The 15,853-nt window shown below is 36.0% G+C and overlaps 2 protein-coding genes across 2 annotated transcripts in view; both read right to left on the reverse strand.

The window, feature by feature from the left end:
- Window positions 1-15,853, reverse strand: part of LOC134842748 (gamma-taxilin-like) — a 206,682-nt gene that overhangs the window by 138,938 nt on the left and 51,891 nt on the right. The window lies entirely within an intron of this gene.
- The window catches only part of LOC134842220 (calponin-1-like), a 35,512-nt gene continuing 34,937 nt past the window's right edge, over window positions 15,279-15,853 (reverse strand). The window contains exon 6 of the mRNA XM_063858454.1: window positions 15,279-15,542. Coding sequence (XP_063714524.1) covers window positions 15,471-15,542 — 72 coding nt within the window. The 3' untranslated portion in view covers window positions 15,279-15,470. The remainder of the gene's footprint in view (window positions 15,543-15,853) is intronic.

Here is a 15,853-nt window from a genome sequence, read left to right on the forward strand (position 1 = left end):
CCCGCTCTTTTTTTTTGTTCAGTTTTTTTGCGCGTGGACTTTTACTCGGTCTCGGGGGATTGTTCACTGGGTTTTGTGATAGGTATCGTATTCCGAATTATGGCTGATTTTGATTTTTCACTGGGTATTTTGTAACGTTTTTGTATGTTATTATTCATTGATTTGTCGTAGAAGTGCATTGCAGAGCTGTTCTTTTGTTGAACAGTTTCAGAGAGCCTAATGATTGTTAAGACAGAATTTAAACTTAGGACATTGTAGTGGTGTTATTTTGAAAAGAATTGATTTAATCGGTAGTGTCATTGTGTTGAAGGCTCGTTTCTTGAAATTCAGCTGCAGCTAAATTCAAAAGCAAGTTGATGCGATAGCAATATTCATCATAATGATCACTTGCTTGTTGATGTAGCATGATGATAGCTAGTGATCGCAAACAACAAGCATCGAAAACTAGTCCCGTTAATTAATGCTGGTTCATTCTTTGGTTTGTTGACCAAAACAATTGTTGTACGCTTTTCTGTTCTTTTTTTTCTACCTATCTGCATGGTACTGTTTTCTATTTCGCCAGATACTGCTATTGTTTGTCTCTAAATCGCATTAAAAATTGAACAAGTTTTGCACAATAACCGTTCCTTTCTCCAAACAAGAGTTGAGAGACCCGCTATTAAATTTCGATTCAGCGGTTTTGTGCGTAGATTTTACTCGTTCTCCGGGATTTTTCACTGGATGTCCTATTAGGTATCGTATTCCAAATGATGGCTGATAATGCTAATTCACGGGTGTTTTGTAACGTTATTGTATGTTATTATTCATTGATTTCTCGTTCAGTTGCACTGCAGAGCTGCCCTTTTGCAGATTATTTTCAGAGGTTTTTATGGTTGTTAAGACACAATTCAAATTATGAACATCGTAGTGGTGTCATTTTGAAAAGAATTGATTTAATCGGTAGTGTCATTGTGTTGAAGGCTCGTTTCTTGCAATTCAGCTGCAGCAAAGTTCAAAAGCAAGTTGATGCGGTAGCGATATTCGCGATAATGAGTACTCCGTTTTGTGAAATGCAAATTTAATTTCGCTTTGTTTTGTGTCTCTGAAAGGCGAGATAAAAGTTGATCAGCTCATCTGTGGATTTTTATTGTAGTGCGCCTCCTAGCGACCATCCAAGCACATCGCAAACTCTTAAGGTATTGCCGACAGTCGTTTTAGAATTTTCTTTCTGGGTGAAGCGCCGAATGGAACGTGTACCGGATTACCGAAGAGGCTTTGAAGCGCGTGGTGCTGTAAATTGTTATATCGAAAACATGCTTTTATAGAGGAGCATAATTCCTTTAGATTAGCATGAAAAAATGACCTCAGTACAAAATTTCACGTAATAGTTCCTGACTCTTAGCTGGATCGGAAATATTTCTATCTTAGTTTTACATTATTAACTCGAAGTCAAGCACATCTAATGTACTCGATATAAACTTGGTCAGAAAGAAATTTTTTTCTCTTATTGTGGATCTGTAAATTATTTGTTGTGTTGATTGTTGGGTCTCAAGAAAGTCGACGTAATGAGCATAATCATCAAGTAGAAGTTGTTATAATGGTTGCTGCATGTTGGGATCTTGCTTGCAGAAGTCACTGGCTGTTTGATGTAGCATGATGATAGCTAGTGATCGCGAACAACAAGCTACGAAAACTAGTACCGTAAATTATTGCTGATTCACTCTTTGGCTTGTTGACCAAATCAATTGTTGTACGCTTTCATTGTATTCTTTTCTACCAATCTCATGATCATGTTTTCTATTTTGCCAGATAATGCTATTGTTTGTCTCTAAATCGCATTAGAAATTGAACAGAGTTTTCATTAGATCCGGTGTTTTCTCAGAACAAGAGTTGAGAGACCCGCTCTTTTTTTTTGTTCAGTTTTTTTGCGCGTGGACTTTTACTCGATCTCGGGGGATTATTCACTGGACATTGTGATAGGTATCGTATTCCGAATGATGGCTGATATTGATATTTCACGTGTGTTTTGTAACGTTTTGTATGTTATTATTCATTGATTTGTCGTAGAGTTGCATTGCAGAGCTGCTCTTTTGTAGAACAGTTTTAGAGATCCTAATGATTGTTGAGACAGAATTTAAATTTAGGACATTGTAGTGGTGTCATTTTGAGGAGAGTTGATTTAATCGGTAGTGTCATTGTGTTGAAGGCTCGTTTCTTGAAATTCAGCTGCAGCAAAATTCAAAAGCAAGTTGATGCGGTAGCAATATTCATCATAATGATTGCTCCGTTTCGTGAAGTGCAAATTTTTTTTCGCTCTGTTTTGTGTCTCTGAAAGGCGAGATTAAAGTTGATCGGCTCATCTGTGGATTTTTATTGTAGTGCGCCTCTTAGCGACCATCCAAGCACACCGCAAACTCTTTAGGTACTGCCGACAGTCGTTTTAGAATTTTCTTTTTGGGTTAAGCGCCGAATGGAACGTGTCCCGGGTTGTCGAAGAGGTTATTAAATATGTGGTGCTGTATAGTACTATATCGAAAACAAGCGGTTTTCAATATTGAGCTGAATGATCCGAAGAGTAATTGACCAAGCTTCCCTGATTGCACAAAAAATTATGCATAAACAGTGCGGGAGTTTATCAGAAAAAGTGCTCAGTCCTGAATTTAACAGTGCTAAGCTCAACAGAAAATGCTGAGATCAACAGGACTATCAGTATAGAGCATCAGCTGTAAGTTTCAGAACAATGGAAAAAACTTCAGCAATTGTCAAAGATTTCATATCAATGAACGGCTGAGCGGTTGTTGAATAAAGTTATTGGCATCGACTCTACTTTTTTTGAAGTCAGATTTTGTGACAACTTGTTCTCCTGAAATAAAATTTTGGGTGACCCTTCTGTGACCCTTGTTCGTGAGTGCAGACGAGTTATGCTTGTTTCTACATTTGTTTATTGCTCAACGTTTTGTGTAATTACAATCAGATGATCTATGGTTACCCAGTTGAAGCATTCGGGCAGCTGTTTATCTTTCACTAATTGAATTTTTAAGCAAGCTTAGCAAAAATTTAACATTGTTCAGGATAGCGGTCATTTGCCAATGGACATAGTTATATTGATTTTTTTTCCATCATGAATTTTTTTATTATCGATATATTGGCTGTCAGGCACGGTTACGAAAAATTATTGTTCTTGATTGTTTTTACAATTTTTTTTACTCGTGAATCGTGAACAGGAGCAAGAATCTACTAATTTTTCCAACCTTTGGCAAGCTTTGAGTAACTTTTGAGTAATTTGGTCAGATATTTGAGCGTATCTTAAGCCATCCTGTTATTTAGCCCGATAAGTTATAGTAGCCTCAAAGAACTAGTCTGTTTTTTTTTGGCTACTCGGATACAAAACTTAGCGCAAGATGAGTTAAAATCACTCCTCAGAAAAGATGTTTTAATTTTGAGCTCTATCTCTATTTCAGTAATTACCGACCACTTGAAAACTTCAACCAAAATTTTGGCCTATCATCTCTCTTTGGTAAAAAATAAATTTCAAAAAATAATAATTTTTGAAAGATTTTATTGGACTTTTCAATCCCGAAAGTTGATTTCAAGCCTTAAAAAATGTGTTTCAAAGTTCAGAAATCCTCTCATGAAAAGAAATGGAAGTTAATGCAAACAGTTACTTGCTTTTTCTCTAAACCCTTTCAGACGGTCTGTTAATTTTCAATTACTCAATTACCCCTCCATTCCTGCGTAAGGGTATTTCAAAACTTGTGGATGGTTTCTGGCGCCAAACCCTTTTTATTTGCAAAAAATCCTCCCACAAAGCAAACATGCTGCAATGAATTCTGAATTCGCTATCATGAAATTTGAATGTCGCTAACTTCCACCGACAATCGTAACTGTCCATGTAGCGTATCAGACTGAGGGCTTTATTCCTGCTAACTGAATAATGGCTGATTTGAAACTTCAGCTTGGTCTGATGAGCCAAATGATTCAGTCGCTGGCATGAGAGAATTACAGAGCGAACATTTTTCATACTGGTCAGGTCTGTTGATATATCAATAACACTGGGTGCCTGAAGCCAGATAATTTTTTCCAGGATTGAATCCGGCAGGTCGATCAAATTCATTTTCTGAAGTTTGCTCAAGCTCATGGTTCAACAATGTGTAACAAAAACTGAAATTAAAAAAGCTGCTGATAACGGTAGTTTCAAGTAATTTACCAAAACTAACAAGCTATAATGGTATCCGGTCTGTTGTTTATACTATTGAGACTAGTCCAAGGTCTGATAGAATATGAACAGACAGGTAAATATTAAACATAAATAACCCGCACCGGAGTTCCATGGATAATAATCGATTATATTGGATTTTTGTTGACAATCTCAATAAAACTACAAAAATAATCCATTATAATCGATTTAAAATGGATTATAATGATACTATTTCTCTAAGCAATATAATCCTAATATAATCGATTATAATGGATTATAATCGATTATTTTTGAAAGAGAATAAAATTTGTTTTTAAAGCAAAACAATCCATTTTTAATCGATTATAATCGATTATAATTGATTATAATTGCGAATTTCTTCTTTTAAATTTTCAGGAAAGCTGTTACCAATGTCAGGTGCTTAGTATGGAATAAATTAAATTCAATATATATTTTCATAATTTTTTTGACAAGTTTTTTTTCAAATTTTCGAAAAAAAACTTTTGAAATTGTGCGACCTCAAATTGACTTTAAAACGCAAATAGACCCAAACATGACAATATATGACTAATAATCATTCGTAATTTTATATTATTTCAACCTGCCCTGGAACGTTTATATTACCCAGACCTGGAACGTTTATATTATACCCAGAACTTTACCCTGGAACGTTAATCAAAAAATTATTACTAGAATTTTTCGGTCGGGGCTGGCAGCTATTATGGTAAATGGTTTTCCCAAACAAAAAAGACTTGTTAAATTCATAAGATTTGAATTCTACTTTACTGGGGGGATTGAATTATGCATCCTGTAAAACTTTTAAAAAGTCTTTTTTGTTTGTTGAAACCATTAACCATTTTTTCTACCGATCCCGACCAATATGTTTTCAGCTGCATACCAAATTGTAGAGCGGAATTTTCTAAATCTAATGGGATATGAAAAAATTTTTAAAATGGAAAATTCCGCTAGATTCCGGAGATTCAAAATATTTTTTTTAAAAAAAATTTTTCAGTATGAAATTGCAAAGAATTTAATAATTGAATTGGGGAACTTTTAAATGGAGCTCCTTACAACAATATAAAGTCATTATTTCCTGTGCAACCCCACGGCATGATTGTTTCCCCCCACGGCATGATTGGTTTGCGCACCCCCCCCCCCCCTCCCCCCCCCACCCACGAGTAGGAGAGCAACCCCTGTGCAACCCCACGGCATGATTGTTTCCCCCCACGGCATGATTGTTTCCCCCCACGGCATGATTGGTTTGCGCCCCCCCCACCCACGGCATGATATAGTTTCCCCCCACGGCATGATTGGTTTGCGCCCCCCCCCCCACCCACGAGTAGGAGAGGTCGTGAGCTCAGTGGGCGTCGGGTAAGAGAGGCAGTGACCTCAGTGGGTGTCGGGTAAGAGAGGCAGTGACCTCAGTGGGTGTCGGGTAAGAGAGGCAGTGACCTCAGTGGGGGTCGGGTAAGAGAGGCAGTGACCTCAGTGGGCGTCGGGTACGTCATTCTGTGTAGTGTTTTTCTAAGTTCAGGTATTTCCAATTTCAGATATCGGTTGAAATTTGCATATCAAGAAAAATAAAAGGAGCAAAACAATTTCCGAAAAAGTAAGAGTTTAAAAAACATTTGAAGGTGAGTTTGCTTATTTTCTTTTAGAATTATGGATAATTATTTTTGTCTCTGTAATTTACATTTTCTTCAGGAAAACAACAATCGAGTTGGAATTAAATATTAACACGAGGTCCAATAAAAATTTCGTCAAGATTTCGTCAATGTAAGTTTCCTTTAAATTTGTCCAGCTTCAAATGTGTCCGTTACTGTTCACTTTGTCCGATTGTCATGAAAGTTACTGTTCACTTTGTCCGATTGTCATGAAATTAAATTTGACATGCAGACTAACTAGGTTATGAGAAACATTTGGTCTCCATAATTAACCTTGTAAAACCACTCGTTAGACCATAAAATTCATGTTTGAATGAGTTGGGGGGGGGGGAGGAAAAAGAGCCGAAAATGGGGAGGAGGTTTGTATTCGGGCGAGTTTCATTTTTTTTTGCTTTTTGTTTTCCACGCTGAATCAGGTACCAAAAATAATGATAGGACTGGGTTGAGTGATATATCTTATTAAAGCCCTTTAAGTAGTGATTCTAATCACATTTTACAAATTCTAAAAAGTTTGTTAAGTGTTGAGAAAAACCGGCTAGAAATTTTTGATTATTTTGTCTAATTTTGAGCGAGTGAGCAGGCTTACCTTAGCTTACTTATGCTTAATTTAAGACTTCAAAGTTTAATTTTCAATTTCAAAGTTTCAATTTAACTTTTTTGATTATTTTTTCGCTATTTGACTTCAAAAAATTATTTAAAAATTTCGGGTAAGAGAGGCAGTGACCTGAGAGGGTGTCGGGTAAGAGAGGCAGTAACCTCAATATGCGTTGGGTAAGAAAAATGTCGCCTCCTGGGCAACCAAGACTTATCATACAATTTCAATAAATGAAAAATTTCTTACCATGCATCTCTATACAGTTCCATACGTGCAAAAAAAAATGAATGAAATCTCTATGATAAGCATTTTTGCATATATGAAAATTGTATGATTAGTAATTTTTCATAAACAAAAACATATCATTTTTTTCTAAAATAATTTTCTGAAAATTTTTGGGTTGTATTCGTAACCGAAAGCAAGTGCCAAAGGTCTTGGTTTACTCAAAGCTGGAGTGTCTGTATGTGTGCCCCCATGTGTGTCTCTACATGTGCCCGTATGTGTGTCGGTACATGTGCCCCTCTGTGTGTCTCTACATGTGCCCCTATGTGTGTCTCTACATGTGCCCCTATGTGTGTCTGTATGTGTGCGCCTATGTGTGCATGTATGTGGCCACCATGTGTGCCCCTACGAGTATCTGTGAGTCTGCCCCTATATGTGAATGCATGTGGCCCCCATGTGTGTCAGTACATGTGCCCCTATGTTTATCTGTTTATGTGCCGCTGTGTGTCTGTATGGGTGCCACTACGTGTCTCTGTATATGTTCCTCTACGTGTATCTGTATGTGTGTCTGTAAGTAGTCTCCATGTGTGTCTGTATGTGGCCCCATGTTTGTCTGTATGTGTGGCACTACATGTGTCTGATTTGTACCCCTCAATGTGTCTGTATGTGTGCCCCTATGGATGTCTGAATGTGTGCCCCTATGTGTGTCGGTACATGTGCCCCTGTGTGTCTGTATGTGCGCCCCTCAGTGTGTCTCTACATGTGCCCGTATGTGTGTCTCTACATGTGCCACTATGTGTGTCTGTATGTGTGCCCCTATGTGTGTCTGTATATGGACACCATGTGTGTCTGTATGTGTGCCCCTGCGTGTGTCTGTATGTCTGCTCCTGTGTGTGTCTGTTTGTGTGCCCCTACGTGTGTCTGTATACGTGCCCCTATGTGTGTCTGTATGTGTGCCCCCCTATGTGTGTCTGTATGTGTGCCCCTATGTGTCTGTTTTTCCTTTTTCCCTGATTGTTTTAATCTTTCGCAGGTTGGAACAGGGTTGCCCTCACTGGATCTCCTACCCGATGCCCGCTGAGGTCACTGGTTCTCCTTCCCGATGCCCGCTGAGGTCACTGGTTCTCCTATCCGATGCCCACTGAGGTCACTGGTTCTCCTATCCGATGCCCGCTGAGGTCACTGGTTCTCCTACCCGATGCCCGCTGAGGTCACTGGGCCTCCTACCCGATGCCCGCTGAGGTCACTGGTTCTACTACCCCATGGCCACTGAGGTCACTGGTTCTCCTACCTGATGCCCGCTGAGATCACTGGTTCTCCTACCCGATGCCGGCTGAGGTCACTGGTTCTCCTACCCGATTCCCGCAGAGGTCACTGGGCCTCCTACCCGATGCCCGCAGAGGTCACTGGGCCTCCTACCCGATGCCCGCAGAGGTCACTGGGCCTCCTATCCGATGCCCGCAGAGGTCACTGGTTCTGGAGAAGTTTAGGAGAACATGAATATGAACAAATGGGAGAACATGAAGATGAACACATTTAACCTGTTTTTCTGATTCGTTTTAAATGTATGCTGATTCTATGTCTTAAATTATTCTTTGCTTTAACTGCATGTTTTTAGGAAAACTTAGTAATCTTACATTTTTAAACTTGCTTTTTTCTTCCAGACATAGAAAGAACTAAAAATAGAATAGCCTAATTAACGAAAAAAAATGGATTATAATGGATTTTCTTGAAAAAATAGTCGATTATATTGAAGAAAAAAATGGATTATAATGGATTATAATGGATTATAATGGATTTTTATTTTTCAAAAAAAATCGATTTTAATGACCACATAATCGATTACGTGGTCTAAATTTGCCACAATAATGGATTATAATGGATTATAATGGATTATAATGACAACATTTCAGACAACATTTTTCCAATATAATCGATTATTATCCATGGAACTCCGGTGCGGGAAGTTAACTTCAATTCAATAAAGTAAACTTCATCAAACTTCATCAAAGAATTTAAAGTATTTTTCGAAATATGGTTCTGGTTAACTTTGAAAACGCTAAATTTTCTGGGTCTAAGTTGTGATTTTATGCTGAAACTTTCGTAGTCCCGAACAGTGTCTGCAAAAAAAAGAACACCCGCGAGCCTTGAAAAATTTCAATCCCATTGAAGATAACCTACTAAATATTCTCAAACGCACTGTCAAAAGAAGAGAAATAATTTTCGGTGTGAGACAGGGTTGCAAAAAAAAACACTTTTTGAGTATAAAAAACGTTTTAAACATTTAAAACGTTTTAAATATGTTTTAAATTAAAAAACAATGAAATTATATGCAGTCTGTGCGCCGTATTTTTCCAAGTCGAGTGCTCTTTTCTTTTCATTTTCAGTAGAATCGAGTCCGAAAAAGTCGGATACAAAAATAAACGCAGCAAATCAAGAATACAGAATAGAAGAATTTTACCGTTTCTCGGCACTGTCGAACCATTCGCGTCGTTCGATAACTCGATCACGAAAACCATCGAGGAGGTTTTTCCCCGAATACAGTTCAGTTAGTCAAACCACGCAAGAAAATCTGCCAATTAGGGGAAGTTGTTTTAAACACGAAATTCTTCAGTGTTTTAAACACTGTTTTAAACGTGTTTTAAACATTTTTTAAACAAGATATGTTTTAAACATTGCAACCCTGGTGTGAGTGGAGCACAATTATGATTCTTTAGCTAGTTTTAATTAGGTTTGAAATAGATTCAGCCGAATTGAATCGCTGATAGCGCTTTATTAGAAAACCAGCAAAATACGCGAAAGGTACAAATAAACTATCTAAAAACGACCCTCTCGACAACTTTGAGCCCCATTCTTTCAATAAAATCAATCCCATCGAAAAACAAAAATCAAACTCATACTCTTGATCAAATTCCAAATATTTAACAGTTTTCTAGGGAAAAATTGATCGCTAACTAGTGTTAATAAAAAAATTTTTTAAAATTGATTGCTTGAGGAATGAAACAATAGCAAACAACCGAAAAAAAAATTTAAAAAAAAAGAAAACAACATATCAACGGCGAGGCAACGATTCGTCAAATGGTTAAAACCGAAGAATGGTAGTAGTAGATCAAGCGACAATTAGTACCCGCAAAATATTTTGATCACATACAGTTTAACTCTTAACAATGAATTAGGAAAACATTCAAAACACCAGAACTATAAAACAAATAAAATAATCTTTCAAAATCACTAAATGGTATTTTGGTCGTTTTTTTAGTTATTTAACCAATCAAGATTTACCTCCTCGGATTTGGAAACTTTTGTTCACATTTGAACAATTTTCTCTCAAACAACCACTGCTCTTTTTGCATGAATTGAAAAAAAATTTGCGTGAGCAGTCAAATGCGCGCAATCCATTCCCAATTGGAAGGCTATATGCCCCCGCCGATTCTTCGCGGAATGAAGCGCATACGGCACTGATATTTATTGTTCCGACTTTCAAAGAAAACGGAACATTTTTGCCCGGTATGATTATTTATTCAGTCAATTTTCGCCAATCGAAATCATAGTTTTCAACAAAAATTGTTTATACCCCATTGAATATATTGAATTACGAGTTCAAATTTATAAAAAATATTTTACCTCCGATTATTTGTTGTAAAGTTCTGGGGGTTTGAAAATAGCCAATTTGGCCATGTTTTGGACGAAATTATGCGCGCTTTGAAAAGTATATTCATAATGCTGAGAGCGTAATGCAAAAAATGTATGCGTGATGATTTGTTCCGCACCAAAAAATTGTTTCAAATTGAATTGAGGCTAGCTAATTGGTCATGTTAATTTCGTACGACTAAAATATTGACACTATTGTCCAAAATTTATAGGTTTTCAATATTTTTTTAACCAAAAACTATTCGATATGGATTAAGGGACAGTCGGAACTATCAGGGCTCTGCCCTGATATACGAGCAGTCTTGTTTGTCTATTTCTGGTATGTGTACAATGACCACAAAAAGTTGCTCGTTTTTTAACAAGAGACGCGTTTTTTAATCTGTTCTGTATGTACGAGGCAGTTTAGGCTCACGACTCGATGTGCTTAAATATGATGTATCACTTAACCCATTCCAATGATTAATAGTTCATTTCATCTGATTTTGTGCGGGAAAAAACTAAAATAGACCCGACTACAAAGGTCTCCCCATTTTGCATGATTATTTTTTTGCTATCAATTTTCATTAATAATCGTATCATAATCTTTCCCGAAGTAGCCCTGTGCTTATCGTTTGACTTGAATAACTTTGAAAGGTGTTCCTAATCTGTTTTCATATTGTTGACTACCTACCCTTTGATTACTAGCATTTTATAGATCTCCTTAGCATTAAAATTAATTTGAACTTATTGTAAAATTGCATAGGCTAAAAACTTTGTTATTAGATCGGGTGGTTATAATGAGAAAGAGCCCAACGACTAATTGGTGCTATCTTTCCATCAACGCGTAGCGCATGAGTTTAGTGAAAGATGTCAGAAAACATTCGAAGTTGAATGGAGGCTAGCGTATTCGTCCAATTAGCTCGTCACCAGATAATAAATATATCATTAGGTACTTAAAAATACGTGTGATGGGAAATTTTATCAAAAAAGTAAAAATGCTTCGAATGCCTCTTGAAGAAATCCAAAAAAAAGTTCTGGGTTTTGCCCTGATACGAGCAGTGGCAGGGGCGGATTTAGGGGCGGATTTAGGGATTCGACCCCCTGCCGACCCAAAGGGTCCCCCCTTTGAACTATTTTGAGATATCCAATTTTGACTGATGGACCCTAAATTTTTTCGGCTCCAATCTACACTAAGTTTGAGGGGGAGCGCGCGCCGAAAAAAAAGCGATTTTTTTGGTAAAAAATTTCCAAAAAGTGCCTTTTTGGCCTGTTTTTGTTCACAATTTTGCCTACGGCGCAGAAGTTTTGGCCAAAATAATGACTTTTTAGTGCTTTGCATAGCTCGGAAAACCAATTTGGTCGACCTAAAAAAAGGTCGACAAGATTTCGATTTTTTTTTTGAAAATCCGCCCCCCCCCCCCTCTAGAAAATCCTAGATCCGCCCCTGAGCAGTAGTATTATTTTCGGTGAAACAAATATTGCGGTCAGCTATTACTTTTTGCGTCAAATTACGCGGTGTTGCTCACATTTTTTGGCAAGGACGAGTAGGCTAATTTGGTTCAGGTATAGGAGAAAAAGTTTCAAGGAGCAGAATAGGTCTCATGTGTCCAGTTCAGATCAAATCAAACTTGTTTTGAAATGTTGCTTGCAACTCAAGCAGTTCACACACCCTGCCGCCGTTAAATGCTCCTATAGATTCCTTAGCAACTGAACATCTTTACTTTATCGGGTGTGGAACTCGAAATGAAATGGTTTAAAAAAATTAGCAACCACAGCAAAGTCTTTTTTGTTATTTTTTTCTCAATTTGTGCCTGCCTTTTATAGACGTGGTTGATTAATTCGTTAGATGATGTCAGCAATGACACAAATGGATTAAAATCAATTATCTACAAAAAAATTATACAGATTTCAGATCTGTTGGTGTTTTATAAAGTTAAGCTTCGATTATATAGTTTAAAAAATTGATTATAACGCATTTCAGTTTTGAAAACTTTATACTGTAAATCTTCATTATATAAACAATCCCAAAAGACTCTAAAACTATTTTTTCTGTATCAAACTTCCTGTATACTATATACAGACCGTATACTGATTATATACAGATTATCTACAGTTCATTTATAGATTATCTACAAACTTATACAAATTATACACTGATTAAATTCGTATTATATAAAGATTATTTAATGGTTTTCGCAATATACTAGATAATCAGATAATCTTAATTATAATGTAAGCTTCTCAGTTAAATTTTTGTGCTGATGCATAATCTGAAAAAAAGCTAATAAAACAGTACTCTGGAAAAATCTTGCAGAAAAAACTAATTTTTCTTAATATAATTTTTCAACTTGATGTTTTCTTTACGAAATTGCGCAAAAATTTTCATTTTAGAAATGTTATTTGCAGAGAGTTCACACAAAAGTACATTTATTAGCGCGAGAAAATTTAGGTTGCAAAATCTTGGAAGGGTCTCTTTAAAAATGAAATTTGAGGTAAACAGTTCTCCTGAAGTGAGTTCAGCTCAGTGTAACACTGAGGTAGATATTTCCCGGTTACAAATTTTTGTTAAAACTTGTGAAACATTCATACTGTTAAGTTTTGGTTGCTGTTAGCATCCTATAGTTTGTAGACAACTTAATCAATTTTATACCAATTTTATATATATTATGTGCAATTAATCTACAGAATATATACAGATTATTTGCCGATTATAGACAGATTTTGTTTTACAATGATTGAATATTGAAACTATACAGATTATCAACAGATTACATACAGGTTTAATACAACAAAAAAATTAATGATTTTGGCACTAAAAATCTTCTATTTTGATTGAAAAAAGAATCTTCTTTTTGTTTTCAAAATGGTTATTTATAAATTGAATTAAAACTTTAATCGGTAGATTTTTCTGCATATAATCAATTTTTATTCGTTTTTGTCACGGGAACCTAGAGTGCCGATTTAAATTTTCCAGACAAAACGCATCAAACTAGAATTATAGAAACGCATTTTTCTCAGATTGGATCGAGTTTAGGTGAAAAATGAAGAACACAGAACTTGCTTAGAGTTTTGGTAAAGTTAATATGGTGCTATTTGTTTTGCAAAACTCGGGCAGAAAACTTTACCAAAATAGGGATCTTTTTGGATTTTTTTAGTTATTCAAAATTTACGCCAAAAATATTCAGTCAATTTTTCATACAAATATAATAAAGTGAGCCTGTTACGTAGTCAGGAAAAGTTTAATAAAAGTAGAATCTCCTAAGCATTTGCGCAAATTGTTTAAAAATTGCTACGTCCTAAAAACCCAAAGAGAACTTAAAAACGTATAATCTCCAAAAAAGTTCCCTTATTAATATGTTTTTGTCTACCAAACAAAAATAAAATAATATATATATATATATATATATATATATATATATATATATATCAAATTTTAGGCTGTTTTAAATGCTATTGGGGCCCGTATGAGGCTCACTTTGACATTAATTTGTCATTATTTGACCGGTATTTTTGTTAATTAATTAAAAAATCCGAAAATGATCCATGTCTGGGGTAAAGTTTTGAACTCGAAACTTGCAAAACAAATTGTACCATACCTTTTCTGCTAAAATTTTAAGCAAGTTTTTTCCATACCATTTTCTTTTAACCTCAAAACAACTTGCGGAAAGTGCGTTTTAATTTTTAAGTTTTTACCCGTTTTATTCGAATAATTTAAATCAGCTTTGTATACCATTTGTCCCTAAAACTTATACTTTTTTAGCCAATCTTTTTTAAATTTTTTGTTTCGGTGATTTATATCTTGGCCGAGGCTCTTACTCTATAATTTCGACGTTCAGTATCAAGTGTTCGATAAATAATCTACAGTCGAGATGGCATAGGATAAAAAAACACTGAATCGAGTGTTTTCGCATATCACTCCTAACTACACCTTGAAAAAAGAAACAAAGATTGTAACACAAAGATGATCCACGAAAAAATGCTGATTTTTAATATGGTGCAGGCTATTACTAAGCGACAGCATCTGAAATTAGCCTCATACAAGTTATTTTTTCAGCTTTTTGCCAATTTCTTTTCAGAAAAATTGCACAAGTTTGATTCTAAGCGCCTTTTAAACTGCTGCTTGATTCCCAGTGTTACAGTTTTCCAAGTTGATTCAAAGCTCTGGACATCAGCCTTGCATTTCTCAATTAAACCGATCCATATATAATATTTGAATTTGCGCTTCGGAGTTTAGGGGCGAGGGGGTATAAAAGGGTTCCTAAGCTTATCGCCCCGCGTTTTTTGACCCCCTTTTTCTTAGCCACTCTCTTATAACCCCAGAATTAGATAACCCCACTACAATTTACCCTCTTTCAAATACTAATTGTTAGAATCAAAGTGAAACTTACTTGAAAGGATTTAAGAACCATAACATCAAGGCATTATAAGCGAAAACTTTATCGACGCAAAACGAAATAACATACATGCTGCTAAATGCGGTTTAGATTTGAACAGAAATGACCTTGCCGATAGTCTAGACCTTGATATAAAATTGAAAACCAATCCAATTGGCATGATTCAGATCATTAACTAAAAATGATTAGATTTCTCCAAAATTGAACTTGATCTTGAAAATAATCTTTGAGATAATTTTTGAGATGCCAGAGGCATCAAGTGAATTAAGACGGGCTTTTCCGGCTCCAATTAGTACACCTAAATGGAATACTCCTGTACATTTAAAAAGAACTTAATTTGAAGCAAATTATCGGTATTAAAAGATGTTTAAATTGTTGTGGGGTTATCTTGTTACGGGGTTATAAAATAGGGTGTAAAAATTGGGGGTTAAATAACGTGGGGTTAACGAGTGGGACATCGTATAAACGACCCTTCTTTGCCCATAAAAATTAATCAAAACCTCTAGTACCTGTTGCGGTTTGAGAATGAAAAAAGGCACAGCGTCCTGCGCAGAATTGAAACCGAAAGCAAGCTTTTTGAAAAATTAGAAAATTGATTGAATCAGTAAAATCGCATTCCAGAAAGTAAATTTTGGCATCAGCAGAATATAATAAAATTACATCGAAACTGGTTAGAAAGGAAACATTTTAATGAATAAGTAATTTGACAGCGCATCGCAGACATCCAGTTTAGTTCGTTTTCTTAGAAATGGAACCTATTTTGTTTTCTAGGGTTCGGTACAGTTGTTTTACTCGGGGGCCCCTGTCACATCCGCAATGTGTCGTGGCATTCCAACTCGGGTTCCAGCCATGCTTGCGAACTAAAACTCAAAAAGATCTCTTTGCTTAATGAACATTTCCCAACTCTTCGAACAATTTTTCTTCAATTACTCATTCATTATTTTAATTTTCGATTTCGTTTTTTCCTTTAGGCCTTTAGCGAGTTTGTGTATGAGAGGTGATTTCGCCTCTACACCATGCTTAAGACTAGGACCATTTATTTATCCACGATGAAAAAACGCAACCTGAGAGCTGTTAAAATCTTTACAGAGGACCGATGCTGTGTCCATTCTTAAGAGCTAAAATGGGTGTTTATGGACTCTTTTTCTGGGCTGTGAATTTTATGGCAACG

Source organism: Symsagittifera roscoffensis, chromosome 3 (genome assembly GCF_963678635.1).
Source record: "Symsagittifera roscoffensis chromosome 3, txSymRosc1.1, whole genome shotgun sequence".
NCBI lineage: Eukaryota > Metazoa > Xenacoelomorpha > Acoela > Convolutidae > Symsagittifera > Symsagittifera roscoffensis.